A 19,322-nucleotide genomic window follows, 5' to 3' on the forward strand; every position below is an offset into this window, starting at 1 on the left:
GCGGGGACCGGGAGGCTGGACGGACGCCGCAGGGTGGAGAAATGCTGCTGGCAGTTTGGCGTCGCCGTTTACAACCTCTGCTTGGTGTTGTGGAGCTGTGAGCACTCCACACACAAGCGATCAGTCCCGAGGCCGTCTGTGTCGCCTCTACAAACATCTGGATGCACTGGACTAAACATTTCCGGTCAGTGGTGTTTTCTTGTTATTTTGAGGGCTGAATTCTGTCAATCTGCAGAGGAATGAGTAAAGAATCATTTTCAGGGGCTCAAGTTGTGTTTTGGCGGGAAGACGTCCTCCGACTCCAGTCAATAAACTGGGATTTCAGAAAGCGCCTGCGCTGCCCCCGCCTGGCCACAAGTGTGAAGTGCTTTTGGTTCCACCGACCGGAGACAAAAACGACTCCTGCTTGGAAAAAGTCAAAAGAACCTCAGAGCAGAGACTCAAACATTTGACTGGGCCGAGGATGATGCTCCAAATAATCAAAATTAGAAAGGGAACAATAACTTTCTCTGTAGATAAAATAGAATTGCTGTTCTTTATTTTTGGCATATGACACTGTTTTAGGAAGAGAAGCGGCTCAGAGCCAAGAGAAACCCACAAAAATCAAGTATATTCAGATATGAAATATTAAATTCTGTCGACAGAAGAGCGAGGTAGAAGCATTGCTTTTAAAAGCAGCTCCAGCGTCACTGTGAGTTCGTGGAAACATTCCTGCTGAAGGCTGCAGCAAATTCAGTCTGACAAACGACTCGTTTCTGCCTAAACTGAAGATAAAGACTGCTGCAGAGATTCCAGACCCTCCAAATGAAGACACCGCCTTCCTCTAGCTCCTATGATCACCTCCATTGATTTTATTTTTGATCATTTTCTTTAACAGGTAAACATCAGGTATGAAATAATTGGCTGTCAGTCAATTGAAACTTATTAGTTGGACAGTTTTTGTGAACAAGGCAATAATTTGTCATTTTCTTTATTTCAAATTTTTACGCACTTCCGTCAGTCTTTGGCGATACAGTGTGCTCAGCTGTAATAAACTTTAGCAGGTTATTACTTATCATTTGACTGATATAAGCAATTCAACCATTTGTGAAGCCAGAAAGTGAAATGAGTTTAAATTCATATTTAGAGCAAGACATATTTCTTGCTCTTTCAGTCAAATGTAGCAGCAATGGAGGTTTAGTAGCAGAGTTCTGGTGTCATACAGCGCCATCCAGTGGTTAAGATGAGATTTACCAGCATGTGTTGATGCCTGATGACCAGCCGAACAACTATCGTGTAGAAAATATAGTAATTAACATTAGTGTGAAAGTAGTTTTATGTGTTGAGTAATTTCTTGATGTGCTTTCTTTGTCGCCTTCTCATTAGCATCATTAGCATTAGCATCAATCATGTTAGTGTTTGGATTTATCGTTGGCGCTCGGTTCAGCAGGAGCCAGAGGTTTGTAAAGGTGATGCTGGGTAGGATCGAGAGAATTCGATATGGGACCCAGGAGGAGCCGCGGCCTTGTTTCGGTGTATCTGCACGGAGGCTATCGCCCCCTAGTGGTGGACAGTGTGTATTCCCGCCGGCAGTGATCCCCTCAACCCCCACACAGAGCTCAACGCCACAAAACACGTAGTTAATCTGTATAAAAAGTAGGTCGCCTTTATTAGAAGCTGGGAAACCAAAACATTATCAACATCGTCGTCGTTAATACTTTTTGTTTTGTTTTTTTCCTTTTTGTAAGACCACAATATTGCCATTACCAGCATCATCATCATCATCGCTTCGCACTTTTTTTTTTTCCACAACATGCAAAAAAGATTCAAGAGTTCAGCGTTCCTTTTTCCACACGACTGAACAAAAGCTTTTCCACTTGGTCTCCTGTAGGAATCACAACTCGGCTTACATTTACATTGCCAGTACAACTGAAGGTAGATAGAAAAACAAAACCAGAGAAAGAAGAGGGAGAAACCAACAACATCAGAGACAGTAGAACCGAAGTGGGAGAATGGATGGAAGAGGGGAAATTCATGGCCTTGTGCCATGTGCCTCTTGTGGGGGGATGGAGGGGAGAGGGGCGTCAGTCCAGACGGGTCTGATCCCACCGCAGACCGCCCTCCCAGCTCTGCTTAGGTTGGTCCAGACAAACTCGTTTTGACCCCTCAAGGGTTTCGTTCATTTTTTTTTTTTTTTTTTTTTTAATCTGATCCAATCGTCTCCAAATGACAGAATGGTTTCGGTGCCAATTCAGAACCTTGAACGTAGAGAAACAAAACACCAATGAGGACAATCGGAAATGAATCGAATGTGCTTCTGAATCCAGAACCTTGGTTCAAGGTGTCCGTCGGGACCGACTCCGATCGCAAACTCCACGTGGAAACACATTCCCAAGATTGGAACTTTATCCTAATTAACTTTGATTTTTTTTTTTTTTTATCCTTTTTCTTTTTCTTTGACATCAAACACGTCTCACCAGAAAAGGGTAATCTCACAAGTGCTGCACCTGATCTCCGAGTCACTAGTTTTGAGATCATTTATGGCTTTGGATGCTCCGCTGATCGTACAAATTGTTGACTCGTCTTTAAGTCCGATCGGCCGGCCGCTTCGCGGCGAAGGCCGAAAAGGACCAGGACAGATTTACATTCTCAGGCCTCCAGTGATATCGTCAAGAGCTACTGCTGGAACTCAACTCGATGGAAATTAAGGCATTAAACAGACAAATGAGCGCCGGTGTGGCGCCAGAACAGCTGGGTGCACCGCGGTTACAGACGACGTCACGGATCAGGACCAAAACGCCGGGTTCAGAGCACACCTGGCCTCAGAGTGGAGAATTGAACAGCTACACTGAGCTTGTTGACGGAAACGCAGAGCTCGTTCCCAGAAGTTTAGCCACAAGTGAGTCGGTGCTACATCTAATTTTTTTTTTTAGAGTTGATGATACAAGAGCGACGGAGCTAACCGAGAAGAAAAATCGTAAACAATCACATGACTTCGATGAACTGCAGAACTGGAAATGTGTGCACAATTTGTCGTTCGTCTTCCAACAAATACTGATTTCACAGAAACAAAGCACTCTGAACCACACTGTAGTCCGACCTGCAAGGACCAGCGCTGGCTTTATTCACAGGTAAATAGTGACAATGGGAGGAGTTACCACCGAGCAGCCTCGCCAGCAGCGCAAGCTAGCTTGGTGAACAGACAGGAACCCAAAGAGGAGGTGCAGGAGACTCTAATGCGTGACGTGTTTTCACAGCAGTTAGCATCGTCTATGATCGCGTGACCCAGAGCCGATCAGCTGGCCAACTCAGGAACCCCACGGCGGCGGAGCGGCGACCGGTCGAGGGATGGCGAGGCGCGTCGCGTGAACGCTAACGTTAGCGGTACAGAATGACCAGAAGGTTTAGAAACGGACGGGCGAGTCGATGGGGTAAATGTCCGGTCATGTCAAGAGCGCGACATTTAACCAGATTAGCGCTATCGGAGCGATGTGCTGCCTGAAAAATCTAACATTTTCACAGCGCTGTTTTTTTCTTGTAATGTCAGACATTGATTATAGAATCAATACGATGCTATAATAAAACATGGTGTAGTTCTGGAGTCAGCTGCTCGATGTTACAAACCAAAGAAGAAGTTTGCTGCATCGGTACGTCTGTAATTCTGCCATTCGACCAGCAGTTCGTTCGGAGAAGGTCGCTGCGTCGCCGTCGTGAGAATTCAGAAGTTGCCGATCTGGCAGCTACACCGGAAAACACCGAGCTGCCCATGATTAAATCTACTGAGTGTCCGTACGGCAGAATTCCGCATTTAAAAACATTTCAACTTGGGCAAGGCGAAAGAAATGGACATGGATACTGACGGTAACCATTAAGCTAACAGAAGCAGGAGGAGGAGGGGGAGGGGCTATAGTGAAGGGGGCGGGGCAAGCAGAACAGATCGGATAGGGTCGACTTTTTTTCTTTAAAATCAAGATACATTTTTATTTCTTTTCTTAAAAAACAAACATTACAAAAAAAATCTGAATAGAGAATTAGAACAATGAACCAACAGGAGAAAAAACATTCATTTTGTAACTCTCAAAAAAAAAAAAAAAAAAAAAAAAAAACCCAACAAAAAAAAGATCACATCTCTTCTTGCATTTTCTTACAGATGAGCAGATTTTAGGGGTGCCTGGCCCAAGGGGCTGGATGTTGGGGGTAAGGGGGGCAGTGGGGGGTAACAGGACGCCGTTAAAAAGCCTCACTTATAGAGACAGAAACCGTTTCACCACGGCAGCAGAGTGAACCACAAAGGGCGCCGAAACACGACATGGGAGGCGGCGCCCTGCCTTAACGTGCACGGGAAATGTGACGTCGCCGCCGTTAATCAAAAGATCACTCAGGGAACCGGCTGCAAGCGAGCGAACGGGGCGAAGTACCGAGGAGAGGGCGATGGAGGCGAGGGGAGAGGCGCACCTGCAGCTGGGAAAAGACGAAGAAGAAGAAGAAAGAAAGGGCCTAGCGTTTCGAGAAGCTCGGGACGGATGCTCGCAAGGAATTCAGCGTGGCGAGGAAGAGACGAGTCGAATAAAATACGAGAGCGAGAAGAAGGAAAACGGGGGGGGGGGGGGGTTCAAAAAGGGGCACAGCAGAGTCCAAACCGTTGAGCCAGGCCACCAGGAGAAAACAAAATGTTAAAAAAAAAAAAAAAACAAACTCTAAACGCAGGGCAACAAAAGAAAACGAGGGGTGAGAGAGAGAGAGAGAGAGAGAGAAAAAGAGAGAGAGAGGGAGAGAGAGACGAGGAGCATGGGCTTCAAACGGGTACCATCTTCTAGTCGTCTCCAGAGGGCGCCTCCTCTTCCGAGCCGTCCTCCTCCTCCTCGTCCTCCTCCTCCTCCTCCGCTCCCGCCTCCTCCTTCGTCGTCTTGGGGGGAGGGGAGCTCTCCTTCTTCTCGGCCTCCTCCTCCTCCTCCTCCAGGGGGCTTTCGGGCTCCTCCTCCTCCTCCTCCTCTTTGGGTGAGCTCTTCTCCACGGTCTTGGTGCTGGGGCGCCCCTTCCCCTTGCCCTTCATGGGACTGGGGGTCACTGGGGGGGGTCACAGTCAGTCTGTCAGCAGGAACACTTTCACAGAGGAGGGTGGGTGATTCAGTGAACTGTGGGCAGGGGGCGCTCTCACCTGTGGCCTTTAGCCGGGGCTTGGGGCTCTTCTTCTCCTTCTTGTCTGGCCGTCCCCGCCGACTCACCTTCTTGCCTCTCTTCTTGGACTGACCGTAGTCGCTGTCGTCGTCGTCCTCCACCATGAAGTCCTCGTCGCTGCCGGACTCGTCAGCTGGAACACACACCGAGCGGGTTACAACTCAGCCGGAGGAGGCGGTCCAATCAAGAACACCGATGGGTGTCCGACACGCCGGCTGGCGCTCCGAGCCCCGAGGCGTGAGGAGGAAACCAACAGAACCGGCTACGGCCAAACACTCGGGACACAACCGGCCACATCTACAGGCTGGGGACAACAACTGCAAACTGATCTGGTCGCAGCAATTTGGTCCTTTCTCTAAAGTACTTTGTGAAATTTAACAGTTTCCTTCATTCAAACATCATCAGAGTCGTCTGATCCTGGAGTTAAATTACTGAGATGGGACTCGCAGCTCAAATCAATCAGCAAGGAGAGGCAGACGGACCTCTCACTGTAGTTTGAAGAAGTTGCTAAAAACATTCTAATCTGACAGGAACGGGTTTGCAGAGCGATGTTCTCTTCCCTCTAAGCTCTGAAGCCTCTTCCATGTGTCTGCAGGACTCTTTCACTGAACAGCCTGGTCAGATGAAACCGCGGGATCACGATCGCTCGGCGTCTCCGGCGGTACAGGTAACCACGCCCAGACATGCGATTTCACTGAGGCTCATGTCGTCCTCTTCAGTCTTTCCGTGGCGGTGTTACAGCGCCGCCACAGGCCAGCTGCAGACGCTACAGCGGTGTCCTGCGGTCCCAACCCTCCTCCCAAACCTATCTACAGGTCACTGAGCCATCACGTCACTGGTTAGTAGAGGGAAGAGTTTGACAGAGCTGGGTTGTGAGTGGTCTCGCAGAGTTTTCGGTACGTACGGTCCATGTAGGGCTCTTCTGGGTCTTCGTGCTCCTCGTCCTCGCTGCCTCCGTCTCCCAGCAGGATCTCTCTCTGTTTGGACACCGCCTTGGAGGCCGCCTGGCGCACTGTACGCTTTCGACTCACTTCCCTGTCGTCGTCGCTGTCATCTAAACGAGAAGACGTGCACGGTTACTGGCGACGGGATGACCAGAGGGGGCGTGGCCTACTTCAGGCTTCCGCGGCCCCGTTTTAGACGACAACAAAAAGCAGTGAGAACGCAGAACCTCCCCTCGCGGTTTGGGAGTCTGGTTACATGACAGTGGAGCTCGGAAACATTTTTGAGATCGGCTGCCACTCCGAGCGTCGCAGTGTCGGGGGAAACGGCTCGATTCGTCTCCGTAAGCCGGAGAAACAAGGTCAGAGTGCGCTCACCTCCAGTTCTGCTGGTTTCCAGTCAGAAATCCTCCAAACATTCAAAACTTACACGCAACAAACCCGACAGCTCCTCGCTGGCATTAGGACATTCATCCGACCTCTGAGAGGTCACCGACGACCGCGTTACATCCCATCTGACATGTGCAGAAGCTGGATTTCACCCGGGGTGACGCGCCGGGATGTTTTCATTCGGGGCCGGTTGCCAGGCAACCAGAGCTCGGGACGCCTGTCAATCTTTGCCGTGCGTCTCGGAGAATCCCTCACTAACTTCAGGAAGAGTTAAACACAGGCTTTCACGCTTAGAGGGGAGAGAAGGTTAAAGAAACGGATGTGATTTCCACACGTTAGCCGAGTTATCTGTGACGACTTCAGGCTGACAGAACCTCTGTGGGAGTGAGGCGTCTTCCTTCCATCCCGTCTCTGCTGTCAGACGCTCACATGCAGCAGCATCGCAAACTAATGCGCCCAGCATCCGGGAGCATTTCACACCAAACGTACGCAGCTGGAGCGTTACCTGCGGCCCGTTTCCTCTTCGGCCCCCTCTTGCTGGGCTTCTCCGCCTTGGCTTTCTTTCCCTTTTTCCCCTTTTTCTCTTCATAGTCGCTCCCGCCGTCTTCTTCCTCCTCCTCTCCAAAGTCGTTGTCCTCCTCATCACTGCCAAAGTCGTCTGCAGGCGACAGCATAAACACGAGCCGGTGAGCGGGAGGTCGGGGGGCCGCCCACGAGACGGCGAGCGACGGGCTGCGGGGCTTACCTGCTGAATCATTTTTGGATTTGGAGAGCTTGTCATCAGAGTCCTCGCTGCAAAAAAAAAAAAAAAAAAAAAAAAAAAAAAGGAGAGAAATAAATCCCCAAGATCATTCAGTGAAGTTCAACAGATGGAAAATATTTTTTTTGAAAACCTGATTACAAGGAGAAGATGCTTCGCCAGAGCAAGAAGGTGAAACATGCTGGCAGCACTTCAGTCCTGTGCTGAACAATTTCCTTCAATAAACAACTAGTTAACAAGGAACTGGAAGAAATGCTGAAGTTGTTCATGTGGTCATTAACTCAAGAAAGAGTAGAGATAATCTCCTGGGCAATCAGAGTTGATTTCAATTCCCGTTTTATTTTACAAACATCAGGTTGTTCTGCCTTCATTTGCATAAACATGCTTGTGTCAGTCATTACCTGAACACTGTGCGATCCCTGACACCGTTCTGTACGAGCAAGGCTGAGCAATTTTATTGATTCTGCGATATAAATTTATATATTTTTTTCCTCAGAAAGTATCGATCTTTCAGCCGTAAGTATCGACAGATTAACTCTCATTCAAACTCCCCTTGTTCCGTCCGTCACTCTGCCCGCTGGCCCCCTCCCCCCACCCCGTCTGACCTGTAGACCCACTTCTAGTAAGTTATCGTCTAAATTCTGTCAATACACAGAAGAAGAAAGAGCGAGAACTAGGCCTGGGCGATTGTATGATCGTGATCGGTGATCACGATTAATTTCCCGTCGATCACGGTGATCAGCTGGGGGCACATTTACTCGATCAGACATGGCAGAAATGTGCGTGACCACAGCCAATCACAGTCGAATTTTTCCTGCTGAACATCCGCCTGTAAGTTGTCTGAGAAGTAAACAGAGATGGAGCTGAACGTGGAGCCGAGGGCAGCGAAGCAGATGAAGTCAGTAATGCGTCGGAGTTATCCTCTGAAGATGAGGCTGCTGGTGACAGGAAAGGCTGCTCCACCCTCACCGCTGCTAGCACACCGCTGCTAACACAGCGATCCGCAAGGAATCTGGTCTTTTGAGTCCAGGAACTACTGGTGATACAGTTTAACTAACGATCGTTCAGTTCTTCTCTTTTACTGAAAAAACGATGCCTCGCATCATTGAACAGATCACCACGTCTTGCCGCTAACACTCTTCTTCTAACAACATGCAGAGAGAGCCTGCAGCGCCTGCATCGAACTTCTTCTTCTGTGGTGTCTGTGTAAAATAAGGTTGAACATGCAAACAGCACACCTAGTGGCAGGAAGTGTAAATGCAGTCATGGCGTCGTCTGTGGCCGCGGTCTGAATGAGGATCTCCTGGGGTTACTCCAAATGTTTCAGAAACCAGAATATTTATCTTAACACGAACATTGACTGCACGTAAACGGAGCCAGTGTCGTCTTTTCAGGCCACTGCACCATACGAGCAACATTCTGAGAGGAGAAAAACGATTAATTTGGTCTATTTTTTTTTTATTATTGTAGTTTTGTATTGTTACATTTTAAATCTAATCTGTCCAATCTAGATTATTTAAATGTTGTACATTTGACTCAAGCATTAATAATGGCAGCAGCATATTTAGCATCATAACTTGAAAATAATGTTTACATTCTAAATCACCTTCATTATCCCCAGAGGGTTTCTGTAGTTTTTTAATCTTTCATAGCAACAAAAATCCTCAGGGCTGTAAACTGTCACACTTTAACTAACGATGGTTCAGTTCTTCTCTTTTACTGAAAAAACGGTGCATCGCAAGATTTTATTATCTTGGTCCTAGATTTTTTTTTCCATTTACTGCACTGTTAAGTGAGATTGTTCTTATATTTTTCTGTTTATATTATTTAATTTGCATTGCTATTTACTTGGTTTGTTAATAAAATGTTAAACTGTTCCATAGTTCTAGTTTTCAGTGCAGATGCTTTAAAACTGGTTTAAAAACAATATAACATATCGTGATTATAATCGAGATTGAATGATATGAAACAAAAAATCGTGATCATTTTTTTTGCCATATCGCCCAGCCCTAGCGAGAAGGTTCAAGAAAATGGCAGAGAATATAACTCCAGCGCCCTCATTGAGTGTGGGAGCATTTCGGTTCTAAAGAGAAGACAGAAAGCGTCGATTTGCAATAAAAGTTTGGCGGTTTGCAAGCTGTGTCACACAAACGTTAAACGCTCTGGAAATACAACCAACCTACGAGCGCACCTCAAACGTCACCACCCGGACGAGGTAATGCCAACTGAGGAGCCAAGGAAGCTGCGGCGTGACCCAAAACAAACCAAACTGGACAGCCACGCCGGCTGTTCCCACAGGCTCCCCTCTATGGGTGGCCAGAGGGATACCCTCACACGTTAAGTGTACAGTTAAAAAGCTGTCCGACTGGGTGTATTGTAATGCTGTTGCATTTTATTTACTTCTCAAAGGCTTGTAAGCTACAGTTTGCACCGTTTCAATTAAAGAAACACATTTTCTCACGTCTTTGATTAATTGTGTCCAGCATTTACAAGCTGTAGACTGTGTCTCTGCCTCGTCAGAGCCATATATTGTGCATCTGATGCATTCATTCATCAGTTCGGTTAAATCCACCCAAGTCAATGGAACAGTCACAAGAAGTCACCAAAATCACACTTCCTCCTGAAAATCTTGTGGAAAATGATGTTAGTTTATCAAATCGGATCGAACCATATTGAATCATATCATTAGCCAAAAATCGTGATATATATCGTATCGTGAGCTGAATATCGTGTATTGTAAAATAGTGTATCACTACATCCCCATCTATGCACACTCAATTCAGGCGTGTCTGCTAAGCTTGTCGTTCTGAAAGACAAAACCTTTTTTTTTTTTTTTTTTTTAATTTCATACCTACTGTTAAATCATTAGAATTCCCATCATGAGAATGTTTTACTTCAATAGCTTTTTTTGCCATTTCAGCTTTAAAGTCTCTGAAAACAGGAGTCTGGAAGCTGCATCACGCAGAAAGACCTGGAGGACCCAGTTTGACTGTCCTGCACCGAGTCCAGACCTGAACCCCACAGAACAGGGCGGAGACTTCCAGACAGCTGCCGTATCTCCCCGACTAGCAAGTCGCACTTCTTCCGCTGTTCAGCTGCTTCAGAGCCACAGAAAATCCTGGGACGGTGATGAAGAGACCAGCGGCGGCAAACCCTCCACTCAGGACTCACCTGTCTTCCTGTGAGTTCTTCGAGCGCTTGTGCTTGGGCTCACGAGGGGCTGCGCGAACCTTCTTGGGCTTGTTGTCGCCATACTCCTCTTCTGCAGGGAGACAAAGGTCAGGTCAGGTCTTCATGCAGAAAGCAGGAATGAAAACTGAAAGGTGAGCGGGACAGGCGCTACTGCAGAAATCCAACGTGCTCCTCAATTCTATGGAGTAGGATGAAGATTGGGAGTTATTTATAGATCACTGCGGTGTCACTTTCTTGGTCCGGCCACTCGGGGAGGATTTGGCCTCCGAACCAAGTGAGGGTGACACTTCTGCTATAAAGTATCATGATACTTGGTCTGGACCAGACTTGGTCTTGGCTTTTCCCTGTCAGGATTTAAAGGTTGGTGTCGTGGTCAGAGCTCTTCTCAGATTGAGTCCAGTGTGGACGCTCTGTGACGAGTTGGCACGATCCACCATTGGGCATGAGGGTTTTTCCTCCAAACACTCATCAGTCGAAGGCCTCATTTAAAACGTTTCAGGTGAAAACTCATCGCATTTTAGTTCCAGAAAAGTTTTACGTTTACATGGAAACATTTTGAAAACAATGTTGCTAGATACTAGTTAGACAATAGTTGGTTGTTTAAATTGTTTTTGTAGTTAAACCACACACACACACACACACATGTGTGTGCAGAGAAAAATACACTCTTTACATTAACAATGGGAGTGTACAGACACTGGTGTGACAGAAAAAAAACAAGGTGGATTGTTGTTACGGTGACCATCAACTCCAAAACTACCAAATCCAGGAGGATCTGGACTGGAACCAGGACCAGGAGGATCTGGACTGGGAGTCATGACACATGACACCAAACTGCAGGGGGCAGCACATCGCAAACACACACCTGCCACAGCGCTAAACCAGAGCAGGAGAACAGGCAGGCCGCCATTTTTCCCCCACGCGTGTCCATCAACGTTCGGAGGTGAGCGAAGCAGGGATTCTCCACTCGAGAAGGAGCCCACCAGGGGGCGTGGCTGGCTATGACCTGGTTCATCGGTGAGTCTCGCTGCCATAAAACCAGCTTCAGACTCCGACTAGACCAGGGGAGTCTAACCTGCAGCTCTTCAGCTCCTCTGTAAGGCTTCTAGAAGCTACCAGACAACGGAACGCAGTGTTTTTCAATCGAGGCGCTGCCTGAAAGGTCTGGTAATTACTCAATCAGTAACTGGTAGAGCTATTTACTGGACTGATTATTAATCTTCTCTGATTTTTCATTCAGTATGTACTTGATTTTATTCTTGACCTCCACTTCTGCACTTGTCCTTTTATCAGTGTCCGTTCTGTTATAACTGTGTTGGTCAGGCTGGCTGTTGGTGAACTGTGTGACACCGTGGGCGGGACGGACGCTGCAATCAAACAGGCTCTGCGACGGGATGCGTTCAAGGTCCCCGGAAAAGTAAAACACTAACGACAAATCTGAAAGACATTTGTCACATGATTTCAGAAAATTCCCGGTTCATTTCAGAGGCGGATGGACGACAAAGCAAGCGCCATCTGAAAGAGAAGCACTTGTTTCACATGAACAGATCGGTACTGTTCCCAGCTCAAAGTGCCGCAGTAACTTATTGGTTAATAGAGTTACTCCACTGACGGATTGACTGATGAGTGTTGAGTTACTTCCCAGCCTCATGGTTTATTCTGAGCAGGGAAAATAACATTTTCACTCTCTGCACAAATCCTGGAAACTGTATTTGTAACCCAGTACTTCATACATGATCAAAAACCAATTTCAGAGAAAAAAAGTCTCTGGGCTCACCAGAAATGTCTGAGTCATGGCCAAAAAAGGTGAGGAACCGCTGATATGTTTCAAAAACCTGCTCATCTTATTTTCATACCATTTACATTGTACTATTTCCTAAAATGGCTCTCAGCTTGTGGTTAAAAGGTGAAGAAAAGTTAGAACAGCTCAAGTGGAAAAGGGTTCCAACAAGAAACAGGTTTAAATCGTTAAAATTGCTATTACAGCCAAAATAGCTGAAAAGTGATAAAAATGCCTAAAACAATAACAAAATAAAAACAAAAAACACATTAGCTGAAACTGTTGAAAAAATATACAAAAAGTAGTTTAAAATAAAAAAGACTAAGTTAAAACTATTAAAATGGCAACATTACTAAAATAGTTTTACGGAGAAAATCACTTCAAAAGGTAAAAAGGAAAACGGATGAAAAAAGGTAAAAAGACTCAAACAGCAAAAGACAGCTTGAAAAGAAACTAAGAAACTACAAAAATATGTCCATTGTTCTATATTAGTTTTCCTCATTTTAAACAGTAAACATGTTTTGATGATAAAGGCTGCAGACGGATCACGTGACAGATTCCCTGATGACTTGAGACATGTCCTTCATGAGAAGCATCTTACCTGCATCCGACTCGTTGAATTGTGAGTAGTTCACCACTTTCCTGTTCCTGTGAAGAAGAAGGAGAAAAAACAGTCAGATCACAGAACGTGACGACATTAAAGGATCGCCTGGGAGCGAGGAGAGCGTCGGACCTATGAGACGTCATGGCCGCTAAAAGGAACAGAAGCTGGAATTCGGTGTGAGAAAGCGCCGACGGGCTCCGTCTGGGGCTGAACCGGACACTGGACCGCCGGCTACGGTTTCGGTTTCTGACCTGGAAGAGTGTGTGCAAAGACGCCTGCAGTGACACCGGAGCCCCGGTTCAGGTTGAAACACAGCGGGTCCCGTTACCGTGGGGATCTGGAGTCCCTTCACTGCCCTACGCCGCTCTAACGGGTCGATCCTGCAGACTATGAGACCTGGAGGAAGGCAGCTGAAGCCTGAGTACAAGACGACCATCTCAGTGTGGTTTAAACCAGAAACTCATCCAACCGCCGTCACACTCTTGTTTATTTAAATAAAAGTAAAAACAAAATCAATCATTGGATTGTTGGATTATCTTCCAGAGCTGTCAGGGAAATGAACCAGATATCAGTGTGTGATGAGAGACAGTGCCGGAGCGGCGTGGTGTGTGTGTGTCTGGTGAAAAGGGGAGGGACCAACGAGCCACACACTTGGATTTCACACACACTCCTCATGCAGACGCTGTACAGGACTTCTGCGCTCCGTCACTGTCGTCAAAGGCGGGAGAGGAGCCCCTGCCCTCCTCCCTCCACAGCCGGCGGGCCGGGCGAACAGTCACCAGAGTGACGAAGGGGCGACGTGTGAATGTGACGGATCGATTCACGGCACCCGCCAACAGCCGGCTGCAGGAGACACCCAGACGTGGAGGGCGCGTGCTCCACGGCGTGGATTCACACCAGATGGAGCTCCGCGCAAGGAGACAATTAAAAAAAAAAAAAAAAAAACAAGATGGTCGCTAACTTTGAACACAATAAGTCTTTCAAATGAATTTCCACTCGTCCAAGATCAGAAAATGTGTTTTGTTGTTGTAGAAGCAGAAAGTTCACAGTGTGATGATTCCGCGCTCAGATGTGGGTGATAGCAGGTTTAGCTCAGCCTCGGCGTGACGCTTTATTAGTTCCAGAAAACAAAAAGCACACATCTGTTTCTCCGAACTTGAGGAACTTGTGACCAGCACTTCAAGAACCCAAAAGATCGCAGTCGATAGGAAGCAGGGAGGATTTCAACTCAGGACATTCTTCATTACTGCATCTATTTACACTTTTTCAGACCAAATTCCACAAACCATAAAGTCCTGAGTAATCAGTGAGCTTATTCCTCCTTAATTACCCTCCAGAGAAGCCGGTGGAACCTAACAACTGCCCCAAACAGCAGAATAAGCTTAACTAAAAGTCCAGAGAGCCCCGGAGTTAAAGACGCTCCACGAAATCAGGACCTTCAGTCTGGATCAAGACATCAACGTGAACACGCTTCTGTTGTTTTCTATGAACTTGAGTCATTCATTCCATTCATTTAAACTGTAATCTAATTCGTCCCATTTCTTATTGTTTCCCAGAATGAGGAGAAACCAAAGGATATGTGGAATTCAGTCAAGCTACTTGTCAATAAGGGAACCGATAGATCAATCAGAGCCTTGGTGTGAATCACATGTCCACTTTCAGTTCTTTCTCATGATAATACAACAAGTCGATGCTTGATCAGAACCGTCTCAGGGGCTTCAGGTCAGGCACTGAGACGCAGCACAAACAAACTGCAGATCAGAAAACAAATGTGAATCTAATCTGGACCCAACAGCGGCGCTTATTGATCCCGAACCATTTGGAGTGCACCATGAGACTTCCCAGGCTGGGTCCGCCCTGTAATCTTATCAACAACTCTCACAGCTCTATTTATACAAACTAAAAAAATAACCCACGGCGTGAGCCCGACGTAACGCCCTATTTCCTGTCATTAACCCATTGGGCTAAATATCTGCTCTATATTTTGTGAGTTGAGTAAGACACATGTTTACACCATGAGAGGACAGGCCAGATGGCCTAACATGAAAACTGCACTGTTTTCATGGTTTCTGCTGCTTCTGTGTGAACACACAGTATTAAATGTTGCCATGTACACAGGGCGTTTCTGAAACGATGCGTTTTTACGACACGTCGTCGTGTAAACAGGGCCTGAGTTTCAACGCTGACTTCCAAAAACCAAGTCAGAAAATTGTTTACAAATTGAAAACGTGTGTAGTTAAGCCTTGTATTCTGCTCCGATTGTCCCTTGATACACGTTTCCTGTTTCACATTTCATAAACATGAACAGATGTTGGAGTTTAATTGTGAAAGTGGCGGGCGGTTTGTCTGAAGACTGACTGCTCTTTTTTCTGGATTTGACCAAAGAGTCTTCGTAGCACATCAATATTTTGTGCCACTCTTTCTAAAGTTAGTGGTCTTTACACACACTTTTACCTGAATTTGATGGGGTTTTTTTTTTTAATCATGAGAAAGAGTGTCTAATCATCTGAATAATTCCTTTTTAATTGACACAACTTTACAGAACAAGGTGCACACATCGGATTGGATAGTTTCATAATAATAACTAAAAAGTTTGAACAAACAGTAATTGTATGTGTGACTGTGACCATCCTGTACAAGTGAAATTGGTTTTAAAAATGATTGTTGATGTTTTACTTGTGTAAATTTTAATAGTTTGATTTTGATAACATCAACCTGTCCAGGGACTACAGGTGGAAATTAGCATTTTTTGCTATAACCTGGCACATGCATATTTTCCTTTTGTGGATTAATGTTTTACTGTGCATTGTCCCCGATCAAATAAATGAATAAACTAAACATAAACTAAACTGAAGCTTTATTTTTTATCTAAGGGGCCAATGTAAGCAGGTGATCCACTGAAAAGCATATTTCAATAACTGGATATCGCAATATGCAATAATGTCAAGAATCGCAAAAACGATAGGATTTAATAAACACACTTATGTATACGGTGTACATATAGCTCTGCTTATTCACTTTGGCTATTCGATTAGCTATTCCGTTACCGATTCAGCCAAATGGAGCCAGCTGTCGTGAGACTCGACCCCTCCGAGGATAAACTGTGGGTTCACACACCGTCTCGGGATGTTTGGTGGTCAGCTGCTGCTTTAGTTCGCCTTTTTAAACTGTCACTCCGCCACTTTCTCACCGCAAAATACACTTTCAACTATAAATTTACAACTTTAAGAATTAATTCACTTTTAATTTAAATGCATGAACTTGGTAATAGTTTCTGTTTTTCCACCCCTTAAACTCAGGAGGTCTTCCCAACCCCCGACAGATGTTTGGCACCTCTCTGTGGTTGTTGGGGATCACTGTGATGAGCAATCCCACTTGAAGAATATTAAAATCACAAAAATCTGAGTGAAATGTGTTTCCATATACTGATGTACTCAACATCAGCAGGAACTTTTCTTACAGTCATCGGAACCCTGAAGAAGTACCGGGGTCATTATCAGTCCCAGGCTGAGCTGAACATGTCTGACTGATGTCTGCAGGCCGTTTCGTATTTTACCTGGCAACTTAAAGAAAAAGTATACATGTTCTTTTTTTTTGTAAATTTCTCAGCTCTTTGAAGATAAATTTCCAAAATACTATTGGTTGAAATGCAGCCACACTAAATTCTAAATAGAGTAATGCCCATTGTAAGTCCTATTTCATTGCATAGTTGTTTTTAATATATCATGATACATAGAATATTAAGATACTACATCATACGATATTTAATATAATACATATTCATGGAATTAAACAGTTATATCATTTTCCTCAGTGTGTTGAACTGTAATTACTGTTATGATTACTAAACACTGTATTCCACATGTATGTTCATTGTCTTAATTCTGCCCTGGCAACATTTTTTTCCTACATAGGATCAATGAAGTTAATTGACCTACCTGTCTGTATTGTGTATATCTTATTTTGCTTAAGTAAACCTTCACAAAAATCAAGGAAAATGTTCAAAAAATAAACTATTGCTGTTGCTATGATAGAATAAACAGCACATCTGCGTCTGGTTGAAATTTGGTCCAACAAGAGAAAGACTACTGTTCAATGGATCCATCAATAAAAACCACGATTGCCTCATTTTTAAATAGCTTTTGAATGGAAGTCATATAGTTATGACAAGCTTATCAGGTATTGCGCCTTTTATTATGAAAGTCTCTCCATAAACCACCAGATTTTGATAACAGTACGACACTAGCTGAACATGTGATTATCACAGGTTTGCCTAATATCACAGAATTGTGCTGCTCTATCAAAGTCTCAAGATAAAAAAAAACTAGTAAACCGCTGTTGAATGTTGTATTGAGCTTCAGTCATTTGGATGTGGGACCAGAAGAGGGCCGGACACTCCTCTGATACTGAGCTGTTCTTCTGAAGCATTGAGACAAACGGCAAGATTTTAATAATACAACACCACAATATTCACTAAACATGCACTAATACCGATCTGTCAGTCTCGGCGACAAACCACAACAATGTCAGGTCATCGTGCCATTGTTCTATGTTTCCCTAACAGTGACTTCTGATTTCAAAGTCTTGATCTTACCGAACAACATTTGGTAAACATGTGAAGACGCTGCTCTGACAAAAGCTATGAAATAAACCTCAAGATCCTGAAAGAATTGGACAAAATAACATCAAAGTCTTCTGCAGGATTTTTATAGTAGAACAGCATGTTATTAGCCAAGCTATGTTCACCTTTAATCTGACAATTCTATCCAATTCTCGCGATAAACTGCGAGATTTGTGTAAAAAAAAAAAAAAAAAAAAAAAAAAAAATGTGGGAGTCTGGCTTCTCATGTGGGAGACATGGGGCCCGGATGGCCCCGGTCTCCTGGGCCGGAGGAGGGGGGTGTGGCGGCCCTGTCTGACCGGAGGACGGGGGTGTGTGGCGGCTCTCCGGGGCCACGGGAGGAGGGGGGTGTGTGGCGGCTCTCCGGGGCCACGGGAGGAGGGGGGTGTGTGGCGGCTCTCCGGGGCCACGGGAGGAGGGGGGTGTGTGACGGCTCTCCGGGGCCACGGGAGGAGGGGGTGTGTGGCGGCTCTCCGGGGCCACGGGAGGAGGGGGTGTGTGGCGGCTCTCCGGGGCCACGGGAGGAGGGGGGTGTGTGGCGGCTCTCCGGGGCCACGGGAGGAGGGGGTGTGTGGCGGCTCTCCGGGGCCACGGGAGGAGGGGGTGTGTGGCGGCTCTCCGGGGCCACGGGAGGAGGGGGGTGTGTGGCGGCTCTCCGCCTCCCTCTGACATCAGCCAGCGGCTCTAATTTACTGCCAGCCCCGGCGCTGGGAGTGTGGAGCCGCTCTCCCTCCATGTCTCCCCCTCTCTCCGTGAACACAACCCGCACCATTCCCCCCATGTTTCCTCTTAAATACCGTCGAAAAACGCGTGAAACCGAGCGGAGCCGTGATGTAATGGCGACCAGCCTCGGTCTGCGCGGTAACAGGCCGACCACCCCCTCCTCCTCCTCCGGTTTTCCCCCCGTGTTGGCGGGGAGGGAGGGGGGTATTAGCGTCTCGGAGCCTCCCCTGGATGAATGGGGTAGCCATATTCTCATTCTCAGCCCCAAACTGTCCCCGGGCCCGGCCGAGGCGAGCCGCGCGCCGCCGCCCGGTTAAAATCACCCCGGCCGACGGTCCGCTCGGCCTCCGCCGAGCCGCCGCACAAAGCCCGTCGTGAGACACGAGACACGACGCGGCGGAGCTCCGGCGGACATGGCGAGCCGCGGCTCACACCGCCGGGATCCATGTTAGAGAGCCAGGCTGCACACGCGAGAAGCGGACGCGCGCGCACAGACACACACTCACACTCACACACACACACACACACACTCGCTCACATTATTTTTTCATGAAATAAACACATTTGCCAGCTCATAAAAGACAACATGGAGGAAGGAGCCGCCGCATGTTATCTGCGGCGTGAGGCTGTCGGCGGCGGGGTAAAGCGGGCGGCGGGAGCACACCTACCTCACGGGTCTGGACATTTTGCAGGAATACTGTGGAGGTTAAGGATGTAAGAAAAAAAGGGGGAGAAGAAAAAGCACGGGGGGGAGGAAAAAAAAGAAACTGTAGATTCCCGCTCTGCAAAACACCCAGGGGGGCGCGAGGGTGACGCACAACTCCACCGTCCCAGCTCACGCGTGAAAAACAAAAGTGCGGCCGCGGCTCGTGCTCCAAACGCAAATATTCTTTATTTTTTACCTTCAGCTTCAAAATGGTGAATAAAACAAACTGAAACTGCAGCCTGTGTGCAGCCAAACCCCGCGGCCTGGAGGGGAGGGTCTCCGCCGGTAAGCCCCGCCCCCGCCGAGCCCTGACAGGCGCAGCGCGCGGCTCCGGCGCCGCCATTGGCCGGTTTGAACCTGGACTCCGCTTCCCATTGGCCGAGGCAGCTGCCCGTCGCAGCGCCTCCAGCACACGGGTCCCCGCCTCCGTTAGCAGGCTCGGTTGAAA

General features: G+C 46.9%; 1 protein-coding gene across 2 annotated transcripts; it reads right to left on the minus strand.

Annotated features, from left to right (window-relative positions):
* Positions 1-1,629: 1,629 nt before the first annotated feature.
* Positions 1,630-19,133, minus strand: nucks1a (nuclear casein kinase and cyclin-dependent kinase substrate 1a). Of its 2 annotated transcripts, XM_030092259.1 has the most exons (8): positions 18,837-19,129; positions 12,822-12,868; positions 10,420-10,510; positions 7,234-7,280; positions 6,994-7,146; positions 6,062-6,211; positions 5,138-5,290; positions 1,630-5,046 (listed from the first exon to the last, which is right to left on the minus strand). In XM_030092259.1, the coding sequence occupies exons 1-8, from the start codon at positions 18,851-18,853 to the stop codon at positions 4,793-4,795; spliced, it is 912 nt and encodes a 303-aa protein (XP_029948119.1). In that variant the 5' UTR covers positions 18,854-19,129; the 3' UTR covers positions 1,630-4,792. The 2 variants fall into 2 exon arrangements, with proteins under 2 accessions (XP_029948119.1, XP_029948120.1); XM_030092260.1 differs by lacking the exon at positions 6,062-6,211 and having other exon boundaries at positions 18,837-19,133.
* Positions 19,134-19,322: the final 189 nt, after the last annotated feature.

The sequence above is a fragment of the Salarias fasciatus genome, chromosome 5, assembly GCF_902148845.1.
Source record: "Salarias fasciatus chromosome 5, fSalaFa1.1, whole genome shotgun sequence".
NCBI classification, from domain to species: domain Eukaryota; kingdom Metazoa; phylum Chordata; class Actinopteri; order Blenniiformes; family Blenniidae; genus Salarias; species Salarias fasciatus.